The sequence below is a fragment of the Phyllobates terribilis genome, unplaced genomic scaffold (genome assembly GCF_046119375.1).
Source record: "Phyllobates terribilis strain yellow unplaced genomic scaffold, ASM4611937v1 Scaffold_2__4_contigs__length_985480577, whole genome shotgun sequence".
NCBI lineage: Eukaryota > Metazoa > Chordata > Amphibia > Anura > Dendrobatidae > Phyllobates > Phyllobates terribilis.
In genome coordinates, this window is record NW_027362762.1 from 168,898,841 (window position 1) to 168,915,057 (window position 16,217).

Genomic DNA, 16,217 nt, shown 5'->3' on the forward strand with positions numbered 1-16,217 from the left:
AAAATTTAAAGGGGTTTGAATACTTTCCGTATCCACTGTATATATATATTTCTATAAATATATACAGTTATATGAAAAAGTTTGGGCACCCCTATTAATCTTAAGCTTAATGTTTTATAAAAATTGGTGTTTTTGCAACAGCTATTTCTGTTTGATATATGTAATAACTGTTGGACACAGTAATGTTTCTGCCTTGAAATGAGGTTTATTGTACTAACAGAAAATGTGCAATCTGCATTCAAACAAAATTTGACAGGTGCATAAATATGGGCACCCTTATCATTTTCTTGTTTTAAATACTCCTACCTACTTTTTACTGACTTACTAAAGCACTTTTTTTTGTTTTGTAACCTCATTGAGCTTTGAACTTCATTGCCAGGTGTATGCAAATCATGAGAAAAGCTACTTAAAGTGGCCACTTGCAAGTTGTTCTCCTGTTTGAATCTCCTCTGAAGAGTGGCATCATGGGCTCCTCAAAACAACTGTCAAATGATCTGAAAACAAAGATTATTCAACATAGTTGTTCAGGGGAAGGATATAAAAAGCTGTCTCAGAGATTTAACCTGTCAGTTTCCACTGTGAGGAACATAGTAAGGAAATGGAAGAACACAGGTACAGTTCTTGTTAAGGCCAGAAGTGGCAGGCCAAGAAAAACATCAGAAAGGCAGAGAAGAAGAATGGTGAGATCAGTCAAGGACAATCCTCAGACCACCTCCAGAGAGCTGCAGCATCAACTTGCTGCAGATGGTGTCACTGTGCATCGGTCAACTATACAAAGCACTTTGCACAAGGAGAAGCTGTATGGGAGAGTGATGCGAAAGAAGCCGTTTCTGCAAGCACGCCACAAACAGAGTCGGCTGAGGTATGCAAAAGCACATTTGGAGAAGCCATTTTCTTTTTGGAAGAAGGTCCTGTGGACTGATGAAACCAAGATTGAGTTGTTTGGTCATACAAAAAGGCTTATGCATGGCGGCAAAAAAACACAGCATTCCAAGAAAAACACTTGCTACCCACAGTAAAATTTGGTGGAGGTTCCATCATGCTTTGGGGCTGTGTGGCCAATGCCGGCACCGGGAATCTTGTTAAAGTTGAGGGACGCATGGATTCCACTCAGTATCAGCAGATTCTTGACAATAATGTTCAAGAATCAGTGATAAAGTTGAAGTTACGCAGGGGATGGATCTTTCAGCAAGACAATGATCCAAAACACCGCTCCAAATCTACTCAGGCATTCATGCAGAGGAACAATTACAATGCTCTGGAATGGCCATCCCAGTCCCCAGACCTGAATATCATTGAACATCTGTGGGATCATTTGAAGAAGGCTGTCCATGCTCGGCAACCATCAAACTTAACTGAACTGGAATTGTTTTGTAAAGAGGAATGGTCAAAAATACCTTCATCCAGGATCCAGGAAATCATTAAAAGATACAGGAAGCGACTAGAGGCTGTTATTTTTGCAAAAGGAGGATCTACTAAATATTAATGTCACTTTTCTGGTGAGGTGACCATACTTATGCACCTGTCAAATTTTGTTTGAATGCAGATTGCACATTTTCTGTTAGTACAATAAACCTCATTTCAAGGCAGAAACATTACTGTGTCCAACAGTTATTACATATATCAAACTGAAATAGCTGTTGCAAAGACACCAATTTTTATAAAACATTAAGCTTAAGATTAATAGGGGTGTCCAAACTTTTTCATATAACTGTATGTGTATGTATATCTGTTAATATATACATACATTATATACATACACATTATATATATATATATATATATATATACATACATACTGTATATATATATATGTATATATATATATATATATATATATAGACAGTGCTCAGCATAAATGATTACACCCCATTTGAAAAGTAAGATTTAAATCAATATCTCACTGAACACAAGAAAAATTTTGAAAATTTTGATGAGGCTGAGTTTCATAGAACATTTTTTAACCCATAACATGAAAATAAGGTTAATAATATAACTGTCATGGCTCAGTTTGGGGATTCGATCTGGTGACTTGTTGCTTCATGGTTGGTTCTTCTGTCTATTCAGCTATTGCTTTTTTCCTCCCTGGTCCAAATGCTGATTGTTCCTATTGTCTTTGTTCTCCCTTCTTGGTTTGCTCCTCACCAGTTGCTTTCCATTTTCCCGTTTTGGTTTGCCCTATCATGTTCTGGGTGGGCTTTATCTATTATCCCTTCACTGCAGTTCCTTGCTGGCTATACTTCAAGTTGGATTTGTGCTAAGGAGTTTCAGCCCTATAGAGAAGGGATTTAACCTGCTAGACTAACACTGATTATATTCTTGCTGTTTGTCTGTTTGTCTTCCTTCCCAGCACCTTTTCATTTTACCACCGTTAAATTTTTCTAGTTTCATTTATTTTTTGGTTCTCCTTTCTATTCCCTCTCTCCCCTTTTATGAATGTGTTTTAACTTTCTCACCATGGATCTTCATGTCCACATGTACACCTTCCTGTCCCCTTGTTGGCAAAGTGTTGCAGCCTCCCATGTGGTTCCTCAGGAGGCACGAGAAACCTCTCAATGGCCTTTTAGGCAGTCAGGTCTGAGGTGGTGTTTTTAGTTGTGCGGCTAGGGATTTACGAGTCTGTACAGGAACCAGTTGGGCGTAGGTGCGGCTTCTCTCGGTTGTAAGTCTTTATTACTCCCTTTACCCATGTGTGAGTGTGGTACGTGCATAACAATAATTTTCATTAGAAAATCTTTAGTTTTACTCAAATTAGTTGATGCAAAAATGAATACACCCCACATAAAAATCATGGAGATCATACAAAATACTAGATATATTCGTTTTTTAAGTGGTCTAACCATGGAATGAACAAGTTTGCGACATATTGCATCATCTATCTTTTTCCATTCTTCATGAACGACCTCTTCTAGAGCCTGGATGATGGATGGAGAGTGATGGCAACTTGTCCCATCAGAATTCCCCATAGGTGTTCGGTTGGGTTCAGATCAGGAGACACTTGGCCACTGAATTACTTTCATCCTGTTCTTCTTCAGAAATTCAACAGATGTGTGTTTTGGATCAGTGTCATGTTGGACAAATGCTCGTCTACCAAAGGCACAGAGTGTTGGCAGCATCTTCTCTTAATATACAGCAGTACATCTGTGAATTCATGATACCATTAATGAAATGAAGCTCCCCAACACCAGGAACACTCACGCAGCCCCACATAAGGACACTGTCAGCACCATGTTTCACTGTAGGCACCATGTATTTAGAAAAAATTATTTATGAAAATATTAAGCAGACTTTACTGTGCATTGCCCTGATTACCTGATACTGACCTCTTCCCTGCAGGGGCGCCATGCATCACAGGATGAGCTAGCAGCCTCCGCTTACTTGGCTGTTCAGCTTGATCAAGATTTTAATGGTGAGCCTGTGCAAGTACGAGTTTGCATGGGAAAGGAACCTCGACACTTTATGGCCATATTCAAAGGAAAGCTTGTCCTATTTGAGGTAAGCTTTCCATTGTTTTTGGATTCAATATCAGGCAAATTTTTCTACTTCTAGGATCCTTATTTTGTGCTAAGTAGGAGCATTGAGGGAGCTCTTACCTTTACTGAAAATGTATGTCTTATGATATACTTGCAATAGGTTATCTTCATACACAAGTTTATGTTGCCTTTTTCGAAAAAATTCAATTAAGAAACACTCTGACATTTTTTCTGCAATATGATCATTTACTGATTTGAAGATTTTTCATAGAACCGCATGAAATGTAATGAGAAAAGTGAATAAAAATGTAAAAAGAATCGTAAGCCTCATCAACACATACAGTACAGTCAAAAGTTTGGACACCTGTTCATGCAATGGTTTTACTTGTTCTGATTGAAGGCCGCAAAACCACCAAGGTACAATACGGAAAGTAAAGAAACAAATGTGAAACAAAACTAGAATATGTGTTAAAACTTAGATTCCTCAAAGTGCCCCCTATTACTCCGATGACAGCTTTGCACATCCTTGGCATTCTTTCAAGCAGGTTCATCAGGTAATCACCTGGAGTGGTTTTCCAACAGTCTTGAGGTAGTTCCCAAAGTTGCTGGGCCTTTGTAGGCTTTTGCCTTCACTCTGAGGTTCAACTCATCCAAAACCATCTCAATTGTGTTCATTTTGGTTGATTGTGGTGGCCATGTTACCTGAAGCAGCACTCCATCCCTTTTCCCCTTGGTCACATATACCTTACATAGCCTGGAGGTGTGGTTTGGGTCATTGTCCTGTTGCGACACAAATGATTGTCCCACTAAAAGCAAACCAGATAGGATGGCATGTGGTTGCATAATGCTGTGGTAGCCATGCTGGGTAAGTGCACCTTTAATTTGGAATAAATTACCAATAGTGTCACCAGTAAAGCCCCCTCACAAAATCAAAACTCTCCATCCATGCTTCATGGTTTGCACCACACATGTAGAAACCATCTACTCAACTTTTCTTTGTCTCTCATCAGTCTACAGTATAGATTCCCACTGATTTAATTTTCAGTCCTTGTTTTGCTTGGCCCAAACAAGTCTCTTCTTGCTTGCGGTCCTCTGTAGTGGCTTTATTGCAGCAATTTGAGCATAAAGACCTGATTGTCACAGTCTCTTCTGGACAGTTGATGTTGAGATGTGTCTGTTACTTGATGACTTTGCATATTTTATGAGGGCTGTTATCTAAAGTGCTGCCAGTTTGTAACTCTGATGACCTTATCCTCTGCAGCAGAGGTAATTCTTGGTCTTCCTTTCCTGAGGCAGTCCTCATGACAGCTAGTTTTATCATAGCAATTTTAAATGTTTAATGTTTTAATGTAACTATGGACTATCGTTTCACTTTACTTAGTTGAGTGGCTCTTGCCATATTCTGACTTAGAACAGTTGTGAAGTAGGGCTCATAACTGTATGGAAATGTGCACGAACACTGCCTCTGCAAAGCAAACCTGATGGTCACAAACACTTTCTGAAGGCTGGTGACTCCACAAATGAATTCTTAGTGAGGCATACCTATTCATTGGAAGCTATTTGACTTGACTACCTGATGAAGCTGTTGGAGAGATTGTTAAGGTGGTGTAAAGCAGTCATGAGAATAAAAGGGGGGGGGGTTTGAAGAGTCTAAGGTATAACACATTATTCTGGTTTGTTTTACACTTGATTATTTACTACTTGTTTCCATATGTGCTCCATACTTGGTTTTGCTGCCTTCAGTCTCAACCTACAATATGCACATTCCAATAAGGACAAGGAAAACAATTATGAACAGGTGTGTCCAAACTTTTAACTGGTACTATATGTTTCTAACTAACACGAGAAAAAAAAACAATGAAAAAGCCACATAAACACAGAATTTGATCTGCATTTTATCATTTACTATTAAAATTCAAGCCAGCCAGCCTTACTGTTGTACATTACTTGGTTGTGCAGGGTGGTACATCCCGGAAAGGCAATGAAGAGCCTGAGCCACCAGTCAGACTGTTCCAGATTCATGGGACAGAACCTTCCAATAGCAAAGCTGTAGAAGTTCCTGCATACGCTTCTTCCCTGAACTCCAATGATGTGTTTCTCCTGAAGACACAGGCAGAGTATTTTTTGTGGTATGGCAAGGTGAGCATGAACTACACCAATCCTATACTTATATCAGTATATTCACATATTACAATTCATTTTACTTTATGTAACAGGGATCAAGTGGAGATGAACGAGAAATGGCCAAGCAGTTGGCAGTCATTTTAGCTGATGGCAGTGAAGAGACCTTAGTGGAAGGACAGGAGACAGTGCAGTTTTGGGAGATTCTAGGTGGAAAAGCACCATATGCTAATGACAAGAGGTATTACGTTATTTTAAAGCAATGCTAAGAAACAGTTCTGTGCTTGGTACAAAACAATTTTGCCTTCATTTTCTCAACTGTCCTGTTCACTTGTGGGTAAAAAAGGGGAAAGATAAAAGAAACTTTAGGACTAGTCTCCCGTGGCAGCTATTAAACTATGATTTTCTCTGAAATGCTGCTGCGTTTCAGAGTTAAACATATACAGTGGGTACGGAAAATATTCAGACCCCTTTCAATTTTTCACTCTTTGTTTCATTGCAGCCATTTGGTAAATTCTAAAAAGTTCATTTTTTTCTCATTAAAGTACTCTCTGCACCCCATCTTGACTGAAAAAAAAACAGAAATTTAGAAATTTTTGCTAATTTATTAAAAAAGAAAAACTGAAATATCACATGGTCATAAGTATTCAGACCCTTTGCTCAGACACTCATATTTAAGTCACATGCTGTCCATTTCCTTGTGATCCTCCTAGAGATGGTTCTACTCCTTCATTGGAGTTCAGCTGTTTTTAATTAAACTGATAGGACTTGATTTGGAAAGGCTCACACCTGTCTATATAAGACCTCACAGCACACAGTGCATGTCAGACCAAATGAGAACCATGAGCTCAAAGGAACTGCCCAAGGAGCTCAGAGACAGAATTGTGGCAAGGCACAGACCTGGCCAAGGTTACAAAAGAATTTCTGCATTACTCAAGGTTCCTAAGAGCACAGTGGCCTCCATAATCCTTAAATGGAAGAAGTTTGGGACCACCAGAAGTCTTCCTAGACATGGCCGTCCAGCCAAACTGAGCAATCGTGGGAGAAGAGCCTTGGTGAGAGAGGTAAAAAAGAACCCCAAGATCACTGTGGCTGAGCTCCAGAGATGCAGTAGGGAGATGGGAGAAAGTTCCACAAAGTCAACTATCACTGCAGCCCTCCACCAGTCGGGCCTTTATGTCAGAGTGGCCCGACGGAAGCCTCTCCTCAGTGCAAGACATATGAAAGCCCGCATAGAGTTTGCTCAATAACACATGAAGGACTCCCAGACTATGAGAAATAAGATTCTCTGGTCTGATGAGACGAAGATAGATCTTTTTGGTGATAATTCTAAGCTGTATGTGTGGAGAAAACCAGGCACCGCTCATCACCTGCCCAATACAATTCCAACAGTGTAACGTGGTGGTGGCAGCATCATGCTATGGGGGTGTTTTTCAGCTGCAGGGACAGGATGACTGGTTGCAATTGAAGGAAACATGAATGCGGCCAAGTACAGAGATATCCAGGATGAAAACCTCTTCCAGAGTGTTCTAGACCTCAGACTTGGCCGAAGGTTCACCTTCCAACAAGACAATGACCCTAAGCACACAGCTAAAATAACAAAGGAGTGGCTTCAGAACAACTCTGTGACCATTCTTGACTGGCCCAGCCAGAGCCCTGACCTAAACCCAATTGAGCATCTCTGGAGAGACCTGAAAATGGCTGTCCACCAACGTTCACCATCCAACCTGACGGAACTAGAGAGGATCTGCAAGGAAGAATAGCAGAGGATCCCCAAATCCCGGTGTGAAAAACTTGATTCATCATTCCTAAGAAGACTCATGGCAGTACTAGCTCAAAAGGGTTCTTCTACTCAATACTGAGCAAAGGGTCTGAATACTTATGACCATGTGATATTTCAGTTTTTCTTTTTTAATAAATTTGCAAAATTTTCTACATTTCTGTTTTTTTTCAGTCAAGATGGGGTGCAGAGTGTACTTTAATGAGAAAAAAATGAACTTTTTAGAATTTACCAAATGGCTGCAATGAAACAAAGAGTGAAAAATTTAAAGGGGTCTGAATACTTTCCGTACCCACTGTATGGGTTAAATCGTGAAGCCAATGGTCTGATACATGCTGCCCGATGATCGGGTAACATATATTGGGTTCACTTTAAGTCTCCCCCTTTTCTAATTTCTCAATTTTTAAACTGTCTAGTGAGAAGCAAAAAGTGTCCAAAACACTTAAAAAAAAATCTGGTGTCAGACATGCGCCAGATTTGTAGCTAAAATGAAGTCAGAATTCTGCCACATTTACTTTAGTAAATCTCTCTCAGTATTTTGAATAGGTGTTTTATCTATGTGCAAGTATCAAGAGAAACAAGGAAAGAGTCCGGCTGCACAATAGTTTCTGAAACAGATTTGAGAATACTAATAAAACAATGGGACATATTCATCAATACTCTCTAACATTTAGACACTGCAAACTTAAGCTGCATTTACAGTGAAAAATAATCTAGCATTCTTAATAACGCTCGTTTTCCGATAATCTTTCAGTGTAAAACAGCTGCCGATCACCCAATGAACAGCAAATATGCTTGTTCACTGAGTAAAATGGTGTTTTGTGCAGAGCAAAATACACTGCTCAAAAAATAAAGCGAACACTTAAACAACAGAATATAACTCCAAGTAAATCAAACTTCTGTGAAATCAAACTGTCCACTTAGGAAGCAACACTGATTGACAATCAATTTCACATGCTGTTGTGCAAATGGAATAGACAATAGATGGAAATTATTGGCAATTATCAAGACACCCTCAATAAGGGAGTGGTTCTGCAGATGGGGACCACAGACCACATCTCAGTACCAATGCTTTCTGGCTGATGTTTTGGTCACTTTTGAATGTTGGTTGTGCTTTCACATTCGTGGTAGCATGAGACGGACTCTACAACCCACAGAAGTTGCTCAGGTAATGCAGCTCATCCAGGATGGCACATCAATGCGAGCTGTGGCAAGAAGGTTTGCTGTGTCTGTCAGCGTAGTGTCCAGAGGCTGGAGGCGCTACCAGGAGACAAGCCAGTACACCAGGAGACGTGGATGGGGCCATAGGAGGGCAACAACCCAGCAGCAGGACTGCTACCTCCGCCTTTGTGCAAGGAGGAAGAGGAGGAGCACTGCCAGAGCCCTGCAAAATGACCTCCAGCATGCCACAAATGTGCATGTGTCTGCACAAACGGTTAGAAACCGACTCCATGAGGGTGGTATGAGGGCCCAACGTCCACAGATGGGGGTTGTGCTCACAGCCCAACACCGTGCAGGACGCTTGGCATTTGCCACAGAACACAAGGATTGGCAAAGTCGCCACTGGTGCCCTGTGTTCTTCACAGATGAAAGCAGGTTCACACTGAACACATGTGACAGACATGACAGAGTCTGGAGACGCCGTGGAGAGCGATCCGCTGCCTGCAACATCCTTCAGCATGACCGGTTTGGCAGTGGGTCAGTAATGGTGTGGGGTGGCATTTCGTTGGAGGGCTGCACAGCCCTCCATGTGCTCGCCAGAGGTAGCCTGACTGCCATTAGGTACCGACATGAGATCCTCAGACCTCTTGTGAGACCATATGCTGGTGCGGTTGGCCCTGGGTTCCTCCTAATGCAGGACAATGCCAGACCTCATGTGGCTGGAGTGTGTCAGCAGTTCCTGCATGATGAAGGCATTGAAGCTATGGGCTGGCCCGCCCGTTCCCCAGACCTGAATCCGATTGAGTACATCTGGGACATCGTGTCTCACTCCATCCACCAACGTCACGTTGCACCACAGACTATCCAGGAGTTGGCGGATGCTTTAGTCCAGGTCTGGGAGGAGATCCCACAGGAGACCATCCGCAACCTCATCAGGAGCATGCCCAGGCGTTGTAGGGAGGTCATACAGGCACGTGGAGGCCACACACAATACTGAGCCTCATTTTGACTTGTTTTAAGGACATTACATCAAAGTTGGATCAGCCTGTAGTGTGTTTTTCCACTTTAATTTTGGGGGTGACTCCAAATCCAGGCCTCCATTGGTTAATAAATTTGATTTCCATTGATGATGTTTGTGTGATTTTGTTGTCAGCACATTCAACTTTGTACAGAACAAAGTATTCATCGAGAATATTTCATTCATTCAGATCTAGGATGTGTTATTTCAGTGTTCCCTTTATTTTTTTTAGCAGTGTATTATCCTTCTTGGGAGCGCATCCTATATGGTGCAAGTCATGAAAGGCAGTTTTGCTACAAATTGACCTACAATTCTGGAACATTTATCTTAAATTGAATCAGTTACCGTTTGTTTTACCCCATTTGAGAGCAGCATAATGTAGGACCAGAGACTTACTGGGCTGCTTGCTGTAGTTTTGGCACAATTACAGTTTCATCAGCAGGTGATTATCACCATAGGACTAGTAAACCTGATGCCATGTAGTCCTCTATATTCATGAGCTTTGTATAACCATGCCCCCAACACAGATTTGCAGCTTTCTGCCTATGCATAGTGTACACAGAAAGCACCCGATCATTGGTGTGGACGGAGTTATACAGAGCTCAGTATTCAGAGAACTGTTAGATCTGCAGCAGAGAAAACAGAGATTTTATGAAAATTGCAGTAAGCAGTCTAGTAAGTGATACATCGCTGGAATCAGACTCTCTGCCCCTACATTATGCTGCTTTCAGGTAGCAAAAACCTGGTGACAGATTCCCTTTAACTAATCATCACCAATATGACCAATAATAATCAATTATATTCAAATTCCAACTGTGAAAATGTGTAAAATATAAATCCCTGCACCGATACTGCCCTTAACATATCATATAATTTTGTCCGATGTTCATTTCAGGCTTCAGCAAGTCGTAGCAGATGTCCTTCCCCGGCTATTTGAATGCTCCAACAAGACTGGCCGCTTTGTGGTTACAGAAGTCACGGACTTCAACCAAGATGACCTTGATCCAACAGATGTCATGCTCTTGGACACATGGGATCAGGTCAGATGGAAACAAATATACCAAACCCACAAGGCAATCATTATAGGAAATAATAGGGATAATGGACAAAACAAACAATAGGATTCTTCTTTATGAACCAGAGTGAGGAAGAAATGCAGAAGAAAGTCTCCTGCTCTAAAGACCTACCCTAATGGCCATTCATTTTAATGGCAGCCATGTAATGCTACATTGTCCCTGCAGTGGGTATTGGCAATACTATTATCGGTACCAGGCTGCTGAATCCCTGATGGCAGGATAAGACAGGAGAGGAAGAGGTGTTGGCATTTAGCAGCTTCACACATTCATAAAGTGGAATGCTGTTAAAAGATGTAAAAATGTAAAAGGGATTTCCACTACTTAGATATTGAAGACCTATCCTTAGCAGACAGATACGTTAGCATCCGCCACCCAGTACCCAGACACATCAGCTGTTGCCACCTCCAGCAGTGGCCAGATGTCAACCGTGTATAGAGCAGAAAGCACAGCTGCATTCACGGTGTGGTGGTCACTGCCAGGTACTGTGGCTCAGCAATTACTGAATAGAATATATGAGATGATCTGCAGTACCCTGAAGAAACCACTAAACCACTATGGATCAGTTATGTTCCGCTCCATACAGTGTTTATACTTGGCTATTGCCGGAGGTAATAACAGCTGATTGTTGGGGGTGCGGGGTGTGGGAACCTTACCGATAGATCATCAGTATAAAAGTAATGGACATTTCCTTTAACAAACTAATACAAGTTTTATTATATTTTCTTTTGTATTTCTGTAATAAACTTGATTCATCATTTCTTTAATTAACCAAAGAAACTATAGTTATGTTCGTCACTAATTTTAAATTCCTTTCCTCATCAAGATATTCCTGTGGATCGGAGTGGAGGCCAATGATGTTGAAAAGAAGGAAGCGGTGGCAACTGCTATAGATTACTTAAAGACTCATCCCAGTGCCCGGGATCCAGACACTCCAATACTCATCATCAAACAGGGATTTGAGCCACCAAACTTTACCGGATGGTTCTTAGCTTGGGATCCACAGAAATGGAGTGTGAGTTATCATACAATTCTAAGCTCTTGCTTCATGAGTCATTTTATAACAAAACACAGAAAACACTATTTAGTCTTTTTGACACATACCGTACTTTTGGGTGCTTGTAAAAAATGTAATGAATTAAATTTTTTTGATGACCTTTTGTTTAGTCACATACTTTAAATGTGTTTTTTTTTCTATAGAAAATGCCATGGAAAAAAAACAAAAAAAGCAATAAAGCCTCATGCCTCTCCCTCCCCCAGAAATCTATAACAAAAAAATTACCTAATAACATTTTTTGCTTAAAAGAAAGAATAAAAAGATTGCAATACAGTATGCTGTAGAGCTTTTTAATTGTTTTTAGCTTTTGTCTGTACCTTTTTACATTACCTTTAACTAATATATATGTATATATGTGTATACGTCTCAACATTGAAAAATTGCGACACCAAGGACAAGCAGTAAGGTTGTAGGCAAACCAAAGTAGTAGGTGTCCTTAAGATCTGAAAATGATCACATTTTTAAGGACTCAACCAAAACACCTTGGTTTATCACTCTGCCAGATCACTACATGCATAGGCCGAGCTGTCTGCACTGTTCAACTTTGCGATTCCCAGTGGTTGGGAGAAAAATGACGATCGGGAATGACAGCAAGAGGAGAACAGAGGTGAACCTCTACATGGACAGATCGTCAGATTAGAATAATGATGTGTAGTGATCCATTCTGTACTGCAAGTGAAATTAATCATCACATATCGAGCCTAAGCCATCAAACTGCATCTACACAAATCATCAGAAGGTGTTTGCACAACATTGGGATACAAGCCAGACGTCCAGGTACAGGTGTTCCATCACCTCAGATCACCGCTCGCAAAGGCTATCATGGTGCAGAGAAAGACATCAATGAAGACTGGAATGGAGGACTGTCCTCTTCAGTGACGAATCTTGCTTTTGTCTTGGATGCAGTGACAGCTGGAAATTGGACTGATGACCACGTGGGCAACACCAGAGGAGTTCACAAGGGAGTGTCACTCCGGTCCTACGCCGGGTCGTTATAGCTGGACCTCTCTAGTTTTCATTTCAGGAGCACTAATATCTCGGTGTTATATTTATTTGGTCATAGAACTAATGGTATGGCCATTTCTCAAAATGTCACAGGAACCATTTTTTTTTTTCAACATGACATTTCGAGGCTGAATGTTGCTCGTGCTACTGTAGGAAGCCTGCATGGTTTGGTCGTGCTACCAAGGTCTACAGCGTCTCCAGACTTGTCTCCCATTGAGCACATCTGGGATGTTATTGGTCATCAACTGCAAAAGGGAGCTGCCAGCAGTGGATCTTGTTGATTTGCCCAAGTTCATTCAGCATTGCAGAACAACCATTAATAACCTTATTCATAGTAACAAAGGTGTGCAAGTGTGTGTATTTCTGCACTTGGCGCTTATACTGGATACTGAATAAATCAAGATGTTTTGAAAATTTGGTTTCCATTTCTTCATCATTTGCATATCATTATCATGCCCATTCATCCTGTGAATTCCATAATTCCACGACTTTTCCTTTTTTGGTGTTGCAATTTCAATATTGATGAGTGTATGTTCTGTTCTTTAAATAATTTCATGTGGTCTTGTTGCACATAGGCTGCACCCAATCACTTTGTTAATTATAGCAGTGCCCATCCATTTTTTATTTCTAATTACTGTAGCAAAAAGCACATTGTCTGTTCCTGGGAAATATTTTTCCAAACTGTCTAACTCTTAGACAGTGTAAATTTACACTTGACAGCTAATAGAAGAATGTAATGGTGTATTTTGTGCCAATGATATTGTAGATAGTAGACCACTTCTGATGTGACCTGTGTGCAGCTCCACTAAATTCAGGTTTGAGCTTAATAAATGAGGGGAGATATTTGCTGTAATCTGTGTCATCATCCACAACTCTAGGAATAATGTAACATTAGAAGAACTCATTTATTTACATCTCTAATCACTTTCTAGAATGGAAAGTCCTATGAAGAGATGAAGAAGGAGCTAGGCGACTCCACAGCCATCCAGAGAATTACTCGGGTATCTTTTTTCTTGCATAACAACTTTAGAAGATATCTTAATTAAATTTCTGAACAATTGACCGGCTTTCCCTCATGATTGTAAAGTGTATACAGTATTCTCATCATGGAACTTCATTGGTGTTAATAGCAAATACATTTTATAGTTTAAGTCTCACATTTCTCAGCCAGACACTGCAGTTCAATGCACTTTTTCTTGCAGGATGTCAATGGAATGGCCGTATCTCCCAGTACACCAAACCCAAGCAATACCTTCCAATGTTTCCCAATCGAGGACCTAAAAGGAAAGCAGAAGCATGAACTACCAGAGGGTGTAGATCCCACCAGGAGAGAGGTGAGATGGCTGGTAGAAGGGGTGAGACCACGATTAAGTGGTCACGGTATGGCTACTTACCATAGTACATAATTTATTGACAAATACAGTTCCACTACTTCTGCCTAAAATTATTCTGAAATACTGAGATCCTTTCTCACTTTTACTATTGGTATAATGTTTAATGTAGTGATTAGTGTTGAGCGAATGTTTCATTAACCCTTTCAGCGAGCACGCTCGGGTGCTTTCCGAGTATTTTGGCGTACTCGACCTTTCTTTTACGGTCGCCGCGGCTTCAAGTGTCACGGCTGTTAGACAGCTGTGACACATGCAGAGATAGCCTGTTGAGCACTCCAAAATACTTGGCGAGCACCCGAGCGTGCTCGCCGAAAGGGTTGATGAAACATACTCGCTCATCACTAGTAGTGATGATTAAAAGACTTCAGATCTCCATGTTTCACAGGCCGCACATGGACCTCAATGCCCGACCCGAACTAACAGACTTGCGTGTCTGTGAGGTTCTTAGTTCGGATCAGGAGACCCATAGTAGAGTCAGGCATTGAGGAGTCCAAATAACGGGAGAAGGGTATAGAAAAAATGGAATCTGGCACTCAATTAATTGCAATTTATTTACTCCAAGAATTGTGTATAAACAGATTTTTTGGCGTATCGGTCTCACTGACCTTCATCATATATACACATTGAAGTATGCAAGTGCATCCACCGCCAGGAGTAATATACTGATAAGCATGAGTCCTGGCGACGTATGTCACAATTAGCTTCTTACCGCGAGCTACTACTGGGTTCCTGCACTAACATACTTAAATGTGTATATATGCTGAAGGTCCGTGAGACTGATATCTGTTTATACACAATTCTTGGAGTGAATAAATCGCAATTGAGTGCCGGATTCCATATTTTCTATACATTTTAAAGGGTTGGGACCCTATCCGTGCACCTACCAATACTGGAGTGCAGCACTGCCTCTATTTTTTTCATATCGGGAGAAGGGAACATCTGCATGTGAACACACAATGCAAAATGGAGCCATTATACAACAGTGTGCTTGAGGCTTCTTTTTAGTCTGTGACATAAGACCCCCCCCCCCACACACACACACACACAGGCGTTTATTCACCAGTGTACCGGACATGGCTTCACTTCCTATGCTATAGATCTCCCTAGGCTTAGTGCCCACGCTGCAGAAATTTTCCTGAGCATTTCTGCATCTCCTTGGCTGAAAAACGCATGCGGTTTTTACATGTGTATTTGCCATGCGTTTTTCCAATGCACTGTATAGGCAAATACGCATTCAGAAACGCACAAGAATTGGTCATGTCCGTATTTTTTCTGCTAGTAAAATCTGCGCAGAAAAAAATCCTGACCATGTGCACAGAACTTGCAGAATGTCATAGGAAGTCATGGGATGAGTATTTTTTCTGCATGCGTATTTGCCTATACAATGCATTGGAAAACCGCATGGCAAATACGCGTCGAATACACATGTAAAAAACGCATGCGTTTTTCTGCCAAGGAAATGCAGAAATGCTCAGGAAAATTTCTGCTTCATTTTTGCATCGTGGGCACATAGCCTAACTGCTCATTTCTGCTTCTATCACAGACTTATCTCTCCGATCGGGATTTTATCTCTGCTTTCGGGATGACCAGGGGAGAATTTTCTGCATTACCTTCTTGGAAACAACTGAATATAAAAAAGCAGCTTGGACTGTTCTAAACTTCCCTCCATCCTGCACGAACCTGATGTCCGGGGAATTACCAAAGACCATCTGTATGTATTAGAGCACAACACATACAGGGGAACACTCTGCTGCCAGAATTACACAATATGCAAGATCGTATCATGAAACTGCACTCACTTCTCTACCGCTGTGTAAAGATGACGTGAATTATAATAGAGGAAATAATGTACGACTCCTGAGATGCTATTGATTGGGCTTAGACGGAGCAATCCTCTCCTATTCCTGGGAGTGTTACTTGCGTGTCAAAGTTCAGTAAAGGCATTCCCTTCTGCCTTATTCTATACATATACATGGGTTAAGGTAGTCTTGGTGGTAATTCCATGTGTTTTTATTAAGGTGCCATGATTAGTAAAGCATATTTACCATTGATTTCAGTTGATGCAAAATAAATGTACGCTTTTTTTTGTTACCTTTATAGCAATATTTGGAATAAAATTTTGAATGTATGCAAGAAAA

At 40.9% G+C, this 16,217-nt stretch overlaps 1 protein-coding gene across 3 annotated transcripts in view; it reads left to right on the top strand.

Annotated features, from left to right (window-relative positions):
• AVIL (advillin) overlaps nucleotides 1-16,217 on the top strand; it is a 106,675-nt gene extending 90,458 nt beyond the window's left edge. For all 3 annotated transcript variants that reach the window (XM_073663257.1, XM_073663258.1, XM_073663259.1), the window contains exons 13-20: nucleotides 3,337-3,495; nucleotides 5,433-5,612; nucleotides 5,690-5,835; nucleotides 10,449-10,593; nucleotides 11,453-11,641; nucleotides 13,621-13,689; nucleotides 13,891-14,022; nucleotides 15,623-16,217. In XM_073663257.1, the coding sequence (XP_073519358.1) occupies nucleotides 3,337-3,495; nucleotides 5,433-5,612; nucleotides 5,690-5,835; nucleotides 10,449-10,593; nucleotides 11,453-11,641; nucleotides 13,621-13,689; nucleotides 13,891-14,022; nucleotides 15,623-15,736 (1,134 nt within the window). In that variant the 3' untranslated portion in view covers nucleotides 15,737-16,217. The remainder of the gene's footprint in view (nucleotides 1-3,336; nucleotides 3,496-5,432; nucleotides 5,613-5,689; nucleotides 5,836-10,448; nucleotides 10,594-11,452; nucleotides 11,642-13,620; nucleotides 13,690-13,890; nucleotides 14,023-15,622) is intronic.